Raw genomic sequence first — 17,717 nt, 5'->3', positions numbered from 1 at the left:
TCAGCATTCCAACAATAAACTGAGAGATTGTGTTCAAAGATTAAACAAAACAATTGCTCCTTTTTCCTCTTGTGTGTTTACAGGTCTCTGTAAAAAGTCCGTCAGAAAGCTGCAGCTGATTCAGAACGCTGCAGCTCGAGTCCTCACTAAGACCAGGAGGGTGGATCACATCACTCCAGTTCTGAGGTCTTTGCACTGGCTTCCTGTCCAACAAAGAATTGACTTTAAAATCCTGCTGTTGGTTTACAAAGCACTGAATGGTTTAGGGCCAAAATACATCTCTGATCTGCTGCTACCTTATGAACCATCCCGACCCCTCAGGTCATCTGGGACCGGTCTACTTTCTGTTCCCAGAGTCAGAACTAAACATGGAGAAGCAGCGTTCAGTTTTTCTGCTCCACATATCTGGAACAAAGTCCCAGAAAGCTGCAGGTCTGCTGAGACCCTCAGCTCATTTAAATCAAGATTGAAGACTTTTCTGTTTGCTGCTGCCTTTAATTGAACCACATTCAATTCATATATTAATCAATTTCCTGCATTTCTGCATTTTACTACTGCATTTTATTTCTTACACTGTTTTTTAATTGTTTTTGAAATCTCCTTTTCTTTTGCCTTGTGTTTTGATGCTTTTAATGGTTTTATGTGAAGCACTTTGAATTACCTTGTTATTGAAATGTGCTATACAAATAAACTTGCCTTGCCTTGCCTTGCCTCTTGCTCCTTTCAATTCCCACCTGTCTGGTTTTTCATTATTGGCAGTGTGGTGTGTGCGCGTGTGTGTTTGAGCGTGAGCGCGTGAGGGGGTTGTAATATTAAACCACGCCCATCGGCAGAGTCGATGGCCTTACTCGATTGGACGCGCGATGGGAACTCGAGCGAGCGCTGGTGAGTTTCTCCCCAAACCAATAAAAAAAAAATCTCTCCGTTTCCTCTTTGTCACTTAAACAGGGAAGTCGGCAGGACTCTGTGAGTGAGAGTGTGTACCGTGAAGCTTCTGGTACGACGCTGTCAGTCCACGGTTTGACGCTAAGCTGCCAACGGACCCGTGAGTAGCAGTAGATTCACTTATATTGAGCTAATTTATAATCGTTAGTCACTGTCGCGTGTGTATAAGCTAACGTTAGTTTTAAGCTAGGTCGCTGTTTTGCTAGCTGCGGAGCGGAAGTTTTTGAATTGTATCGCTTGTCAAGTCCGTCATGTTTAAAACATGAGTATGTAAATCTAAAGGGATGATGACAGAGCGGTTTTTAGGTTCAACGTTAGTTAGCCCAGCATGCAGTTATTACTAACGTAAATGTGGTTAAATAGCAGCATATTGTGAGGTGTTTCAGGCTGGATGTTGGTAGCTAACATGATGAACAGCAACATGTCAGCCCTCGTTATCTTGATGTGTTAGCCGAACGTATCCAGTCTAGCGTTTAGCCCTCTAAATACAGGATTATGTGGAGGATTTGACTAATATCATTATAGTTTGTTGTGTGTCGGGCTAAGTATGGGAGCTAGTAAAATACACGTGCTGCCCTTCTCAGTGTTGTTTATGTTAATGCCAGGGATGATATTCATCTGTAACCTCACATGATTATTAATTGTGCTTTTCAGGAATGAGTTGCAGATTGTGTCGATTTTAACGCAGGTTTAGTTAAAGGAACACTTCACCCACTAAATTACCGTTGGTGTGGAAATCAGTGAAAAGTACTTCCTGATTTGGCTCATTGTTGCCATGATTCACAAGGAAATCCAAGTTTATTATCTCTCTCAAAAATCTTGCTCCTTATCTTTTAATTGTTGGATAATCGCGGAAGTAATGGACCAATGCCAGTGTATGTTTTCCTCTTGGCCCATTAGTAAAAGTCACATATAGCCTACTTTACGTCACAGCTGACCATTTTCAAACTAATGCTGTGTTTTATGGTTTTAATTTCGTCTTTATTTGTCATATGCGCAACAATACATGTTACAGGGCTTGTCGATGAAAATGACAACAATGCAACAACAAAATGTAAAAATAAAGAAGATTGAAGACATAAAGTAGTGCAGAGGTCCTAAATATAATATAGTATAAAGGGAAAATAATACTGTGGTTTCAGGTATCCATTGGTTTCTTTATTTACTGGGTGTTGTTGTTTTTTTGTCTCCTTTTTTAGGGAAAATGAGCAACCTTCCCTTCTCTCGGTCGGAGGTGTTTGGGGAGCTGAGGAAGGAGCTCCATGAAGATAAAGAGTTCGATCAGTCCGCTCACATCTTCATCATCATGGGAGCATCGGTGAGAGCAGAGCAGGGGAGGGGACTCAAAATCTAGTCATTGTATATAAATATGGTGCAACACTTGAGAAATACAATGACATGAATAGTCTTAATCACACAAAATGTACTGCGTGATTTTAAAATAAATGAATTCATCTTTTACGATCAACCAGCAGCATGTAACTGTTCTCTGTTACCTTTTTATAATTTTTGCCACATTTACAGTTCAGGCCTCTTAGGCAATCCTTGTTGGCCATGATTACGAATGAGTGTACTGCAATAATTGCACGTGTCTGTGTGATTAAGGAACTGTTGAAACTGATGTCACCAATCTTAAACACACAAGCACCACACAGTCGTCCAAGCTTTCACAAGCCCGACATTGAGGCAGAAACAACTTCAAGGTTCCTCTTTTCAATAGTGTGTAAATCATATCTTTGAAACATAGCATCTTAAAACCCTTTTTGTGCTCATTTAAATGAAACGCACCCCTCAAATGCTTCTGTTCATTGTATTTTCACAGATTAGATAACTTGCAATATAAAATAGTTGTACAACAACTTTCATTAGATTAATTAAAGTGATGCATTCAACAAATGTCCATTTCACTCTGTCACTATTTCCTCATACTGGTCAGGTGTCGAGTTGATGAACTAAAATCATTTCAGGTGTTTTTAGAACTGTTTCCTCGTTTCTTTGTTTCTCTCTTTGCATTCTTCTTCTCTACCCGACGATCTAAAAGTGTCTCCTACTCATTCATTAGTTTCTACCATTTAAAGCTTCTTTATATGGGATTCAAAGCACATCTGTTGGCTCCACACAGCGCTCAACATGGGGAGGGCTGAGCAGTTTTGTTCTGTTGGACAAAAAAAGCATTTGTAAATCAAGCGACATTACAAAAGTCTCAAAAAAAAGCAAACACTTTAAATACATATATATGTGGATTTCTATTACATCTGATTACAAAATAGGAAATATTTGTGAGAGCATCAACAATATATTTGTAGATATTTTCTTTGTATATTTTTTTGTAAATCGTTCTGTCTGCCTTTATTAATATTGAGACTAATCAGATGACCTACATGTCTGCTGCTTTAACACCATACTTGTCGACAACAACCTCCATCTACATATCTGCTGTAGATGCATTGCAATGCTTTATTAACAAATCGTGTTAAAACCACAGAAACTATTATTCTAACAATGCACAGTGTTGACTTGTGTTTGTGATGCTTCTCTATTCTGTGAAACTCCTCGTAGCCATTACTCCACTGTGTGTGTGTGTGTGTGTATGTAATTTCAAATAGTTGTTTGCTGTTCTATTAATGCTTCTCAATACTCAAACTGGAACATCTAGTCAACCTGCATATTAGGTTTGCTCTGTCCTTCCTTCTCTTGCACTGTTTGCTCAGTTGGGGAATTAGTGCTTTCTTTTTTGCAGTGTCACTGACAGTCAGCTGTTTTCTTTCACTGGCACAGGAAGGGATGGGCTGTGTGTGTGTGTGTGTGTGTGTGTGTGTTTGCAGCTGTTTTTAAATGGCTGCACTGCGAGATACTTGCATGTTTATCATCAAGTGTAAACTTACAGTCACGCCACACGATCAAACATTTACTTACTGATACTAATTCAACGGTTATAGCGGTGCAGCTTCCTGATGATATGAAAGGTTTGTGTAACAGGTTTGTCCTTGGATTGTGTTGTAACTTTATACATACCAGACCACATCAATGACCAACTTCCTAACTTAAGTGTGACATTAAAGACACATTTCTGTTCAGTTCTTTTCATCGGCAGTTATTTTAAACACACACCCTGCTTCTTTGTTTAAGACACACGTGGAGTTGAATTTCCAGTTGAGGAAGAGATGAATAAAGTGAGATGTCAGATTGTGATTTAAGCCAACAACATACTGTTAAAGGAACTACGTTTCGGTTAAGTTGACTTCTAATGGCATGTCCTGACGTGTCTTCTCCTTGTATTGATTTGAGGTATGCTTCGGTTCATCTCAGATTTCCTGCTTCCTCCTGTCTTACACATCTTATAGTTAAACTACTTAGCAACTTCAACATGATTTAATTTGGCACCAGGGACCGTCTTTTGTCTCCACCCAGTCTGTTGGTGGTTGGCATTTACTCTCAGTGGGATTACTAAGGTGGCGCAATCCCTAAAATAAGACAAAGCTGCCTACTTACCTGTTGCCAGACCGTGTGACCTCTGGTGCTGCAGCAACTTGTTTCATGGAAAACAAATCGCCACTCTGACAGTGCATTGGTTAAATAGGGTGCACAGTAAAACCAAACACGGCATCCACACCTAATGATTGTGTGTCGTGACCTACATTTATTTGGTGAAATCATATTTGTGATTGTGTGTTTGCACCTGTAGGGGGATCTGGCTAAGAAGAAGATCTACCCAACTCTATGGTGAGCGAACCTCTGACCCCCGTGAAAAGGATGAACCATCAACGGCAAAGCCGAGTCTGAGGAAGGAGACTCTTCTAATCTGGACGGCAGCTTCTGAAGTTTGATCCATATGTTGATCTGTTCTCTCCCAGGTGGTTGTTCAGAGACGGCCTCCTCCCTGAGCAGACTTATTTCGTGGGCTTTGCTCGCTCTGACCTGACAGTTGATGCCATTCGGACTTCTTGCTTGCCATACCTGAAGGTAAAACTGCACTTTTGAGATAGATCTCAAGGAGGATAGAGGAATTTAGAGCAGACAGTAGCAAAAATAATACACAACTACGTAAATAAAAACCTTTCAAAGCAAGAAAATTATGTCCATCTGCCATTCCCCCCTCCTTTGGCCTAATCCTTAAAGCGACGATATACCTACAGAGATTTATCACCTTAATCTGCAGCTCCACTCAGCTTTACAGAGCTTTATAGTGAGTTTAAGCTTATTGTTTAGCTCTACGATCCGCAACTTTACTGTTTTGGTTCACTCTCTCTGCTCTCATAGCGTCGGTTTTGGCCACAGCAGAAAAAAGGGTTTAGAAACCTAGTAACAAGTTTGCCACTTGAACTTAAAAGGTGATGTCAGTGTTGTTAACAGCTAAGTTCTGCTGCCCCCAAGTGGCCAAATGAAGTCAGCCTTTTTAGACCATCAGTCTTTTTAAAAACATCGTCATTTAATCCGTGGGTGTGTAAACGTTCCCACCCTCTGACCCAGGCGACGGATAAAGATGCAGAGCGGTTGTCGGCCTTCTTCAGCAGGAACACGTACATCAGTGGGAAATATGCTGACGAGAGTTCCTTCTCCAAACTCGACACGCACATCACGTCTCTTCCCGGAGGACCCGCGGCAAACCGGCTCTTCTACATGGCGCTGCCGCCCACCGTCTACCACGATGTCTCCAAGAACATCAAGCACCGCTGTATGAGCACCAAGTCAGTACACTACTTCTGCTTTGTTACACTGCAAAGTGATGCATCTCTCTAAAAACGGAACATTACAAATAACAATAAGTTTCGCGAGGTGTACCTTTTTATAACCTGGCAATTTAGTGTATGTGGTAGTAGTTTTCCTTCGCTTGTCTTAATCTTTCTTTTATAAGTCGGTCTGATGGAGGAAACAAGTGATCCTCAACAACTTCTATCATGTTATTTTTGTGATCTTTGCCTCACTTTCTTTTAATTCAGATTCAAGTAGAAAACCAGATTTTTAAACCCAGTTGTATCCCACTAATGTGTCATTGAGGTCAATCAAAGTGGACTTGACGTGTTATTTCCCTCTCTGTGTGTGTAGAGGGTGGACCAGGGTGATCGTAGAGAAGCCGTTTGGACGCGACCTTCAGAGCTCCGAGGAGCTGTCCACTCACCTCTCCTCGCTCTTCACCGAGGACCAAATCTACCGTATAGATCACTATCTGGGCAAGGAAATGGTGCAGAACCTCATGGTGCTCAGGTGAGACAAGCATCGTCCGATAAGAAGGCTTCATTGCGTGCATTTCCTTATTGAATGGGATATCGTGAACGTGTGTAGAAGAAGAAAGTCTCAACCCGTTGAAGATTGTTTATGCATGTTGTCACGCAGAGCGGCTCTCGGGCCGACGCTCGGCTTGGGTAGCAGAGCGGCTCTCGGGACAAAGACAGACAGAGACACAAAGAATAATGTGACGTCATTGCAGGTTTGGGAACCGAATCTTCGGGCCGATCTGGAACAGGGACAGCTTGGCCTGTGTTGTTCTCACCTTTAAAGAACCGTTTGGGACTCAGGGACGAGGAGGCTACTTTGACGATTTTGGCATCATCCGGTGAGTGGACAGAAAAATAAATCCCTAAAGTTTGTCTTTGAACTTCAATATTAAAGTTGAATGCTTAAAGTTTTGAAAGTGAAGTTATATGAGAAACAGGAGCTTTTACTGTGTTACTGTATATTGTAAACAGTACTTTCATAGTGAGCACTTTACTCTGTAACACCCCCCTATTTAGTGTTTATAAATTAGGAATCTTACCTCTTTTTTAAAGTCATCTACAAATAATATAGCATGTTGATAAGAGTATTACATACTTGACTAATCTCCCTTTTAAGGTACATTTCGATCAGATAAAAATGATAAACTATGGACAATCATTCATTTAAACCCATTGATAACCCTGATTATGAATGTTTATGCTTATAACTATTATTATACAAGGCAATAAGCAGAGTATAATGCATGATCAGTGTAGTTTATAACGCATTATAGACATGGGCGTCATAGTAAGTGTTGATTTAACCAGTTTTAACACATCGGTTATCATTTTATGACTGATCACAGCGATCTCCTCTCCCTTTCCGTCTTTTGTGTGACAACCTGTTTGTTCCCTGTGCCCGCCCCTCCGATCAGTGATGTCATGCAGAACCACTTGCTCCAGATGCTGTGCCTGGTGGCCATGGAGAAACCAGCTTCCACCAGCTCTGATGATGTCAGGGATGAAAAGGTACAAAAGCGACTCAACGCCCCCTCAAACACGACTGCAAATATGGAGCGATATGTTACGATTCCTGTTTCTCTTGTGTTCCTTCTCGTAGGTGAAGGTGCTGAAGTGCATCGCTCCGGTGCCCATATCTGATGTGGTGCTGGGTCAGTATGTGGGGAATCCAGAGGGGGAGGGAGACGCCAAACTGGGTTATCTCGATGATCCCACAGTGCCTAAAGGATCCACTCAGGCCACCTTCACCGCTGCCGTACTTTATGTGCACAACGAACGCTGGGATGGTAAACACACCGTGGCCTTTTAAAAAAAGAAAATCCCACTGATGTCTCCCGTGCTCTTTCATGAGGCTTCGGCGTTGTGTTTCGCTCCTCAGGTGTTCCTTTCATCCTTCGCTGTGGAAAAGCACTGAATGAGAGGAAAGCTGAGGTGCGGCTGCAGTTCACAGATGTCCCAGGGGACATTTTTGGAAATCAGTGTCGCAGGAATGAGCTCGTGGTGCGTGTGCAGCCCAACGAGGCCGTCTACGCCAAGATGATGAGCAAGAAGCCTGGCGTCTACTTCAGCCCTGAGGAAACTGAGCTGGACCTCACCTACAAGAGTAGATACAAGGCATGTTCAAGTTGATTTGTTTATGCAAAGAGCAAGTGATTTATATAGCAAATACTAAAAATAAAAGAAAGTAGCTGTCTGTATCGCGTCTCTAATTTCCTAGCCGAATGTTTTTTAATTAAGAAAGAAATGATTTAAAATGTGTCTTGTTTCCAGGACGTGAAGCTTCCAGACGCTTACGAGCGTCTCATCCTGGACGTCTTCTGTGGGAGTCAGATGCACTTTGTACGCAGGTGTGTCTTTGTGTTTCACTAGTGTTGTCTCATGTTACTACCGGTACTTGTAAACGGAACCTGTCAGTAAACCTACCAGTTCTTTGCACTAGATGGCGACACAGTGCATCTTTCCTCTGCAAGAAGGGAAACTGTTGTTAAAACCTTACATACAGCTATGATGTAATGTCCTCCACCACATGCTGACTTGTTTGTCTTTGCAGTGATGAACTAAGGGAAGCATGGAGGATCTTCACACCTCTTCTTCATCACATAGAGAGAGAGAAGCCCAAACCTATTCCTTACAAATATGGAAGGTAGGAAATGTTGTTCAGTATTCCTTCAATTGGAAAATGGGTTGAATACAGAGTGTCGATTGTGATTGTTTCACTTTCTTTTGTCAGTCGGGGCCCAACAGAAGCAGACGACCTGTCAAAGAAAGTTGGATTTCGCTATGAAGGCACTTACAAATGGGTCAACCCTCACAGGTTGTGAATTGTGATGAGGGGTAGAGGTAGGATAGCAGGAGGGGGTGAGTGAGCCGTGTCATGTTTCACTGCTGGAGTGTCTTTTTGGGGAAGGAGGAGTTTCCACGATGTGGATCCATCGCTGTAGCAGAAACAAGCTATCATTTCTCAGGGATGGCAATTATTCCTTGGAACCAGTTCATCAGACATTCAAAATATAGTGATCTATTTGTGCTGTCATCATGGGCTTATACTGCACTTTATACATTCATGTTATATTTGAGAGGTGGGACCAGTTGGAGAGGGAACAAAAGAAATCTGTGAACAAAATTGAACAAACACAACATGTCTGATGAACTAGCTCCATGTCTGGATGGTAAATGGAATGACTGAATATCAATAGCAGAGCAACAACAAAACACTCAGCTGAGTCATGCCCCGTCATCGTAAGCGGTGTACCAAAGACGGTAACTGAAAACAGCGGCGACGAGGAACAACTGATTGGTCACCAGCTGTCACTCTTAATAACATTGTGATTGTAATACCATTATGCTTTGACTGCAGTTATTAATCACACTTAGTGGAATTTATTTTTACAACTTGCTTGCTCTCTCTCTGCCTCTTTAAGCTAGATAGACGATGTGGTTTAAAAAGGGCAATGCGGGCACGTTTCTCTTCAAAGCATTCATACTGGAATAGTCTTAAGAGTCCCGATGGACAAACCAAACGAGGGCTCTGTCTTGTTTAGGAGCCTTCTTCTGAGCTTCATTCCCTTTTTGTTTACATGTTTTTTATGTTTATTTAAGCTGCTGATGTTTATTTCAAAAATATTCAGACGGCAGCGGTGTCTACCACAGGTCAACAGTGAATGTGTATGTACTGGATACTGCTGTTCGGTGCACAGTGTAAAGCTAGCTACAGTTCCACTACTTGTAATAAATAAACTAGCTTTAGCGTCTCTGTAAACGGGTTCTATGCTCTGGTTTTTATTGCTTTAAGCACTATGTTGTACTTTCTTTCATTTTTACAAAGTTAACTAGATTTACCGCCTCACGGTTGCCAGCCTCTGCCAACCAGTCAAGATGTGTCACAAATCATGAAAAGGTCATCGTACGTCATAGAAAAGACAGCGTTCAATTAAAGGTGTTGATTTAAGGGTTGATATTTTACAGTTTCGTTCACATTTGTGTTGAATAAAAAGCATTCTTCAAAAGGTTTGGTGTATTTTATGCATTTCTATCACATATTATAAGACTCGTTGCAGCACGATGTCGTCCATTTCAGCCGAGAAGGAAGAAATGTCTCGAGAATTTCTTCCCGAGTCATGTCATGGAGATGAGCCCAAAGTAATTAAACTTCATCGTGTATCACAAAAAGTCAAAGTCCATCATGCTATAAAGTCCTAGTACAACACGTTAGAAAAATTCACAAAGAACGTCATAATAAGGCAAATATTTTCTCAAATAAGCCTTCCACAATTTTAACATTTTCTGAATAGGTAATTTTCAGCCTTGTTTGAACTATTTTGACATGAAGCTGGGCTAGTACTGTCAAATGACCACTTCACTTGTATTCTCCTGCCACTACGATACTTTGTTTTTAGAGAATCAGTTTGTTCTTTGCTTTTTGTAAATTTAAAGGGTTTTTTTTTGTTGCAAAGAAAAACAAAAACGTGTCCTAAACAAGTAAGAAATAATACTAGCAATTCATGCACCTGGCAAAAGGCCAGGAGGAAATACATTTAAACAAATAGTTAAATTAAACAAAAACAAAATGCATCAAAACAACCATGCAGCATGCCAACAACATTGTCCGTCACTCGTGTCAACCATAACTTCAGGATCAGATATCAAAATTATATATTGGAAGAGTTCTATACACAGCAATATTTATGTTAAGATCTAGATTGTCACAGAAAGTAGCATCCTGTTTGAAGAGAGTACCTGTCTTCTTAAAAGATGAGCTTCAGCAATGAAGTTAAAAAAAAAAAAAAACCCTGTGTGAGGTTAAGGAGGGCAAGTCACCAGCCAAGTTCTTATTCTGACAAATATTTGGTCCATCTTGCTAGGTATGAGTCTTTCCTTAATCTCAGTAGGAAAGTCAGTCTTTCCATATCGTGAATTTCTTTCATGATTTCAATCCAATTTTCGACTGAAGGTGGGTCGGATTGTAGCCACTTACGAGTAATAGCTTTTTTTGCTGCTACCGTTAATATTTTCAGGAGGTATCTGTCATTTCCTGTTGTTCCTTCTGGTAGATCACCCAAATAAAGTGACTTGCATGTGAATAAAATCTGCTGCCCAAGAATATGCTGCATAATTGTCCAAGCGTTTTGCCAGAATGTTTGTATCTTGGAGCAGCACCAGATGATATGGTGGTGGTTTGCACAACCCTCTACCTAAATTTAAAGTTAACAGAATATTCTGGCGGTATTTCTTCCCGCTGCAGTGATTTGTAGTTTGAGATAAATGCCTTTCTAATGTGAGAGTGAAAAAGGATTCAAGCGGTGATTTGAATTCGATTAGAATTAGTTTATTTACAGACAAGTTGATATAATTACCAACACACATGAGCCGCAAATCAATGAAAATCAGGCAGGGTCACAAAACAAATGGAATATTGGACGTTAAGTAGTTAAGTCTTTGGTCTGGACTCAAAAAAACAAATCAATGGCCAAGAATACACAACTGTGCATCCTAAGGCACTCTCAGTTTTTATGTTAAAAACAGTTGTGCGATTGACAGTAGGTTAATACACAGTACAAGACAGGAAACAGTGAACTATGCAAGACACTTAGAGCAAACAAAGAGAATTATCTGAGGTATTACATGACTCAATAACTTGATGGACAGGCTTTCACTGGACTGCAACAATAACGTTAGATAACAATAACTCTCCTCGCAGAAGGCCGAGTGTTTGGTCTTCGCCAAAACCTGAATGCATGTGGTGCCATATGAACATCGTACAAACATGGTACTGAACGAATGGCAGTCAAGGGAGTCAAACATTTTTAGAAAAATATTGTATTATGATCAATTTGATATCCAGTAAAGTCTGGATACATTCATTAGTGTTTTCAATTGGGATACTTTCTAAAAAACAAAACAAAGAAACTCAGACAAAAAGGGAACAAGGGAAAAGAACCCTGTCATCAATTACCCCTCAAGTCATCATGCATGTGTCAGGAAATGAACGAAAGCACTTAAAAAGAAACTGAGCGTTAAGGACAAAGTGGTAAAACTACATCTGAACATGCACGAATGTTACGAAACCTCTGGAGCCGCTCGGTTGCACGACAGCTGTGGAGTGACTGGTCGCCCGTCTATTTCTGACCGGTAACAGGTGAGAAAAGGTTAATGCTCTCCAGTTAAAAAGGCACTTGGTCAGTTTGTTGTTGTTGTTGTTGTTACATGTGCTCCGGGTGGTTCTGCAAACAGCTGATGAACTCTGTGACTGGATGGCCCTGAAAGCAGATCTGATACACGGCATTGAACAGAGGGAACCTGGGAGGAAGGAGGAGGCATTGTTGAGTGCATACATGCAGCTGGAATGATGTCTGATGAGATCCGGTGTGTCGTGCTGCTGCTCAACTTACTTGTCAACGAGGTTTTTGTGCTCGAGGATGAGATAGACCTCAGCTGCTGTTGCTGGTCCCTGCAGCTTCTGGCCGTTCAGCATCTCCTTCTCCAGCTCCTCGATGGACTGAGAAGAAACGAGAAGGGTGGACTCTTTTCATAATCATTTCATAATTACTTTCTATTAACATCGGAATAATAATAACGCCACAAGTGTTGTGAGTATTCCGTTTCATATTGTAGTTAATATTAAGTAACATAATGTATTTTTATAGTATTTTCTGAGTTATGTGTGTGTAAGATAGCCCTATTACTATATCAGCCTTATGAAGTGCCATTTGGATTTGCTCGTCTAAAAATACACTTTACTATTTGAAGTGTGAAGTGCAGAAACTTCCGTGTATTAAAAGATAAAACATTTTAAACAAAGTGGGTTCAAGCTTCATTTCATACGTCACCTTTCTTAAGCTCCATAGCGATAAAATGGAGATTTTATTATTATTATTTTGAAGTTCAATATATTTATGTATCGCACTCTATTAGAGCTCGTTATCAAGTTGACAAGGCTGTGTAACGGTTCACAAAATTCACGGTTCGGTTCGGTACGATACAGTGGAGCCACGGTTCGGTACGTTTCGGTACAGTAGAAAACTATAAATGCCAGAGAAATGTACTTGATTTAAAAATATATTTATTCATTACAACTCACATCATGAAGTTATTCTTTGACTTTGAACAATGATGGAACGATACCTGAGTGACTCATCTTCTGGGGTGTCTTCTTAGCAACACATAAGCATAAAAAACAAGAACTGCTCCTTAATGTTATGTAGTGTTGTTACTTACATCTTGTATTGTTACTTACATCTTGCAAAAGAGATTTTTAATCTCAATGGGACTACCTGGTTAAATAAAGGTTAAAAAAAAAACATATATATATATATTTTTTTTATTCAAGCGTATTTGGTTCGTCATGCGTACCGAACCGTGAGACTCGTACCGAACGGTTCAATACGCGTATCGTTACACCCCTAATACACACACATATATTTCCTTTGTTTTTACTGTCAACCACTTGTGGTCGAATATTAAACCTTTCATTGAAGACATTTAAAGACAGCAGCGTGTTTATTTTAGTTTCCCTTCTTGGCTCGTTGTAGTTTCTCCACAGTGGTCGTGCACCTACAGAAGTGTGTTGTGCTCTTTTACTACTAATTTATAATAATATTCATTCATTCATCAGCTTTGACTGCTGAATCGGACCGTTTTTGACTCTTCTACCCATCAGTCTAAACTTGTACTCAGTTGGCTTCTGTCCTCTTTTGTTTTTGTAGTCTGTCTTTGTCTAAACAATGTTTAAAAAAACCATTTCATTTTCCAAAAAGCGGTAAATGCATTTGCTCTAATCCAAGCGCTCACCTTCCCCGTCTTCGCAAAGGCTTCTGCTACTTTGCGGTTGCGGCCGCCGTAGCAGGTTGTGATGAGGTCGGCCACACCGCAGCTCTCCAGGAAGGTTGCGGAGGACACGGGGCCGGCAGTGCAGAAAATGCGGGCGAATGCAATCATCTCCATCAGGCCTAACCGGATCACTGCTGCCTTCGTGTTGTCTCCGAAGCCCAGGCCGTCACAGAAACCGGCTCCCACCGCAACGATGTTCTGAAGGACGAGGAGGCAAAGTTGTACTTTTAGGCACAAGAGACGAAGACACGCCTGGATACTTTGGACAAGACGCAGACTATCTTGCTCCACTTGGCCAAAGTATTTTCAATGTTGCACAATAGTAATTTAGCCGGATGACTCGGTGTAAGAACCCCACTTCTGCTGCATGCAGCTGTGTTCCTGTAATAAAAAGCTCACCTTCAGGGCTCCACAGATTTCCACCACATCGTACTCTTCGACCACAGTGACTCGGAAGTTGGTGGTCTGCATGAGTTCCTTCAGGAGAGCCCCGTGGTTTTTATTCTTACACCCTGCCAGCAGAAAAAGAGAACCTGCTTATCTTTTGGTTTATCTACAATATGAATTGATGTCGCGACCATTTTAAATAGTTTTACTTTGATTTTAGACTTTGAAGAGTCATGATCAAAACTAGACACCTTCTGATCAGTTAGTAAATATGTAGTTGTCTTGGAAACCTCTTATAGTGATCACGTCTGTCAAAGTCAAATGGATTATTATGACCAATTGTCTTTGTTTTCCTTTATTAGTCAGATTACCTCCTAATTTGACATTTGTGTATTTATTACGGGTTAACCGTGAAGCAAGAAAAGTTAAATTAAATTAAACTAACATTCGATTTAAAAATGTTTTCCCATAAATCAAGTACGAAAAGAGCCAAAATTAAGACTGTCACAAGCTTTTTGATCCATATAAGCGGTTGGTTACTGTAACCGTGATCATTATAAGAGGCTCCCACCGTATTTAACAATGAGCAACAATGTAATTGTCAGTTATTCAGCCTAGACCTTTCCTCTACTGTGCATTGGAGAAAGACCAGCCGCTCCCTGCGGGACGAGCTCAGCACACTGATTTATCACTGAGCAAATAACACAGCAATGATATTGTTTTGTATGGAAAGAAAGGAAGTATTGTGCTGCTGTTTTCATTGACTTTCAAAAGCTTTGATCAATATTTACTTACTCAGACACTACGTCATTTTTGGGAATGAGAATTTCAGTTGACTAAGATTTTCTTTGTTTGATTACAGCCCTCATTAAAACACAGTAACTTTGCATCTTTTAGAGGATCGCTGCAATGCTCCAAGGCCTCAAACATTTCACAGCACTGACATAAATATGAATCCTTTCAAAGCAGTCATGCTTGAAGTTACTATTGTAACTTTAAAATGTGCATATTTGTCCTAATGAAATAATAAGCGTTTCTTTCAAAACATCCCTAAGCTGAGCAATCAAAAATCAGTAGAACAGACTCACCAATGGTGGTCTCACAAAACTTCTCATCAGCAACCTCATTGGCAATGTTGGCCCCCATCAGCACGCTCATGTTGATGCCAAGCTTCTCCTGGATCACATCAGAGATGAGTTTAAGTCCATCAGGCCCCTCGTCTATGCCCTGGAGGAGCAGAAACACACAAGCAGCGTATTTACATGAAGCCATACACAGACGCTGGTATTTGGGTCAAAGACCATACTTCTCCCACTGGCTTACGGCTTCAACCTGGAAGTAAACTAAGTAGCGTCGCACCACTATCCAGAGACAAAAAGGTGAAAGATTCAAAGAGCAGAGTCCAACCTTGATGAGAGATATCCCCAGAGCATCAGTCTTTATCTTGTCCTTTATGGTGTCACACACTTTCCCAACAAACTGATGCGGGATCACAAACACCAAGATGTCTGCGTCACTGGAGGCCTCCACCAGGTCTGAGACGGCCAGCTGAGGAGGAACCGGAGGGTGATTTTGGAAGAGGTCTGACACGTGCAAATCAAATGTAACCGACATTAAAGTCTGGTGCAACAACCTGCTCTACGAGAACATTAAGGAAAGTGATATCAGAGAGGTCAAACGTATACAAATCTATGATGAGGTGATGATAGAGGAAGCTATTTAAAGCTGTTAAATGGTGACAAACCAACAGTTTCTTACCACATTTGTTGGCAGCTTGTGCCCAGGGAGGTACTTCACATTTACGTGGTCACTGTTGATTATTTCAGTCAGTTTGCGCCCGTTCACCATCTCCTCAAACACCCACATCTTTACGGTGGTGTCAAAATTTGAATTCTGAGCAGCATTGGCACCCACTATCTTGGCAATGGCAGAACCCCTGTATGGTTAATAGTTACAGGTTAGCATTTCATTTACACAAGAAAACAGAAGAGTCCAGAAGAGATCCAACACAGAGTGATTTAGCCTTTTTAAGTCTAGATGTTAATCACTTCTCAGAGTTGATAACAACACGTGACTCCTGACAATCAGGGCCCCTCGTGTGGTTTCTCCTGGTTCACTCTGAACGTTGCTGCTCTTTGATCGCCAGCAGGATGACCCGGCAGGCAGCACTGAAGATAAGCTGAAGTCTGTGTCGACACCGCGCCACACTGCATTGAGAACTATTCTGATTTGATGTTCGTTTACTCATGATTTTGAGGAATTCTTCTTATAATTTGGGGCCAACACATGAATCTGGCATAAGAACACAAAGAACTTTAGTTTTTTTTCAACAACAGATACAGTCCTGTAGAAACAGAGGTTTTATCTAATCAAATTAATCAGTTTGGTTGATAAACTAATGCTATATGCCAGATTTACGAGAGAACTTAAAAAAAAAGAATAATGAATTGCCATGCATATTGCAGCAGAAGAACAAGAACACATTCATACTGTACTGGCCCTTTAAGCAGAGGGAGCTCACGTGTTGTATGTCCGTGGCAGACACATGTCATGATTAACGTTAATCATGACATGTGGTCTACTCAGCCGGTTTCCCATGAATATAATCAATGATATAAAACGGGCAAATGTTGCAGTTAACGTTGATTAAATGCGACACAGTATGCAACAACGTATCTCGCTGTATCATAAGAAAAGCGGCTGATTGCTAGTTCTGGGTGCCCAGTGATGCTAAGCGGGCTAGCAACGGCTCACCCGGGTTAACATGCAACGAATTTTAAAAGTTGGACAACGCTATCAACTTGCCAGTTCCCGGAGCCAATGATGCAGACTTTCTTCGGCGCAGACATTGTGTAGCGGTAGCGTTAACCCGATGGACAGCAGGATAAGGGCGCTCTGATCGCCGACACTGCGTGCGGCTGTGAACCTGCAGTGGAGTTACGCAACACGCAGCAGCCTGCTTTTCATTGGTCCATCCGAGGGGAGACGATGACCCGCCCTCTAAAGGTCTGGTCACTCATTCACCCAGCTGATTAGAGGCCAGTAGGCTTATACACACATGACTTGGCAGCATGGACCTCCTGTCTGTCTGTCTCTCTCTATCATAGTCATTCAGGTCTTATCTTTAGAGCCCCCCCCCCCTTCCCATTTCAAAATAAAAGCTCCAGAGTGATTTCTAACTGGAATGCTTGTGATGAAGCCTGACATTTAACAGTATGTCTATAAAAGTAATGAAAAAAATCATTCTATAGCATGTTGAAAAACGTTATCGTATAGCATGTCGAAAAAAGATACCCACAGGTAAGTATCGAACAAAGACTGAATTTGGCTGTGGGGCAGCGACGCTAACCACTAGACCACCTGTGTATCATGAAACATTAAGGGTGTCCTCATAGCATACTGATTCATTGTTAAAGGATATCCTGAAAAAGTCATAGAAGAGTATGTCGAAAAAACTCATGAAAAAATAGTCATAGTATATTAATTCGAAACAAAGACACCCACAGGTAAGTTTTGAACCCAGTTTATTTGGCAGCGAGGTAGCGACACTAACCACTACACCACCTATGTATCAGGGAAACTCTAGTCATGAAACATTCAGCGTGTGTCCTCATAGCATGTTGATTAATTGTTATTTGTCTTATTCAGATGTAACAATAAAAAAGAAAGAGTGTGAAAAAAATGGCATGAAGAAGTGTGAAGAGTGTTGCATGTGATAAAAAAAGTCTGAAATGTCATGAAAAGGTTGTCAAAGAGGTCTTATTTCATTTGAATTTATTAAAACGTCATAGCGTAATATGCAACAAGAAATACAAAATAAACAGACTATGGTATGTCATTAAA

At 41.0% G+C, this 17,717-nt stretch overlaps 2 protein-coding genes across 2 annotated transcripts; one reads left to right on the top strand and one right to left on the bottom strand.

Moving 5' to 3' along the window:
* Positions 1-935: 935 nt before the first annotated feature.
* On the top strand, positions 936-9,685 carry LOC306781021 (glucose-6-phosphate 1-dehydrogenase). Its single transcript, XM_079273646.1, has 13 exons — positions 936-1,045; positions 2,145-2,263; positions 4,631-4,668; positions 4,800-4,908; positions 5,416-5,633; positions 5,992-6,150; positions 6,374-6,499; positions 7,076-7,169; positions 7,261-7,447; positions 7,540-7,775; positions 7,932-8,008; positions 8,212-8,304; positions 8,392-9,685. The coding sequence occupies exons 2-13, from the start codon at positions 2,150-2,152 to the stop codon at positions 8,480-8,482; spliced, it is 1,542 nt and encodes a 513-aa protein (XP_079129772.1). The 5' UTR covers positions 936-1,045; positions 2,145-2,149; the 3' UTR covers positions 8,483-9,685.
* Positions 9,686-10,945: 1,260 nt separating this feature from the next.
* Positions 10,946-16,817, bottom strand: LOC306780886 (glycerol-3-phosphate dehydrogenase [NAD(+)], cytoplasmic). Its single transcript, XM_079273404.1, has 8 exons — positions 16,680-16,817; positions 15,633-15,810; positions 15,282-15,422; positions 14,963-15,101; positions 13,887-13,999; positions 13,449-13,685; positions 12,050-12,156; positions 10,946-11,957 (listed from the first exon to the last, which is right to left on the bottom strand). Exons 1-8 carry the CDS (start codon positions 16,721-16,723, stop codon positions 11,861-11,863), a joined length of 1,056 nt encoding a protein of 351 aa, XP_079129530.1. The 5' UTR covers positions 16,724-16,817; the 3' UTR covers positions 10,946-11,860.
* Positions 16,818-17,717: the final 900 nt, after the last annotated feature.

The sequence above is a fragment of the Melanostigma gelatinosum genome (assembly GCF_949748355.1).
Source record: "Melanostigma gelatinosum genome assembly, chromosome: 8".
Taxonomy (NCBI): Eukaryota; Metazoa; Chordata; class Actinopteri; order Perciformes; family Zoarcidae; genus Melanostigma; species Melanostigma gelatinosum.
This window is presented reverse-complemented; position numbering and strand designations above follow the sequence as displayed.

Bases quoted from the DNA above. Each gene is read 5' to 3' on its own strand.
- LOC306781021 (XM_079273646.1), top strand. From the start codon at position 2,150: ATGAGCAACCTTCCCTTCTCTCGGTCGGAGGTGTTTGGGGAGCTGAGG. The intron at 5,634-5,991 runs GTCAGTACACTA...CTGTGTGTGTAG, and splicing joins CACCGCTGTATGAGCACCAA to AGGGTGGACCAGGGTGATCG. The intron at 7,776-7,931 runs GCATGTTCAAGT...TCTTGTTTCCAG, and splicing joins CCTACAAGAGTAGATACAAG to GACGTGAAGCTTCCAGACGC.
- LOC306780886 (XM_079273404.1), bottom strand. From the start codon at position 16,723: ATGTCTGCGCCGAAGAAAGTCTGCATCATTGGCTCCGGGAACTG. The intron at 15,811-16,679 runs GCAAGTTGATAG...TTAACCATACAG, and splicing joins ATCATTGGCTCCGGGAACTG to GGGTTCTGCCATTGCCAAGA. The intron at 13,686-13,886 runs GTGAGCTTTTTA...CTCGTCCTTCAG, and splicing joins AAATCTGTGGAGCCCTGAAG to AACATCGTTGCGGTGGGAGC.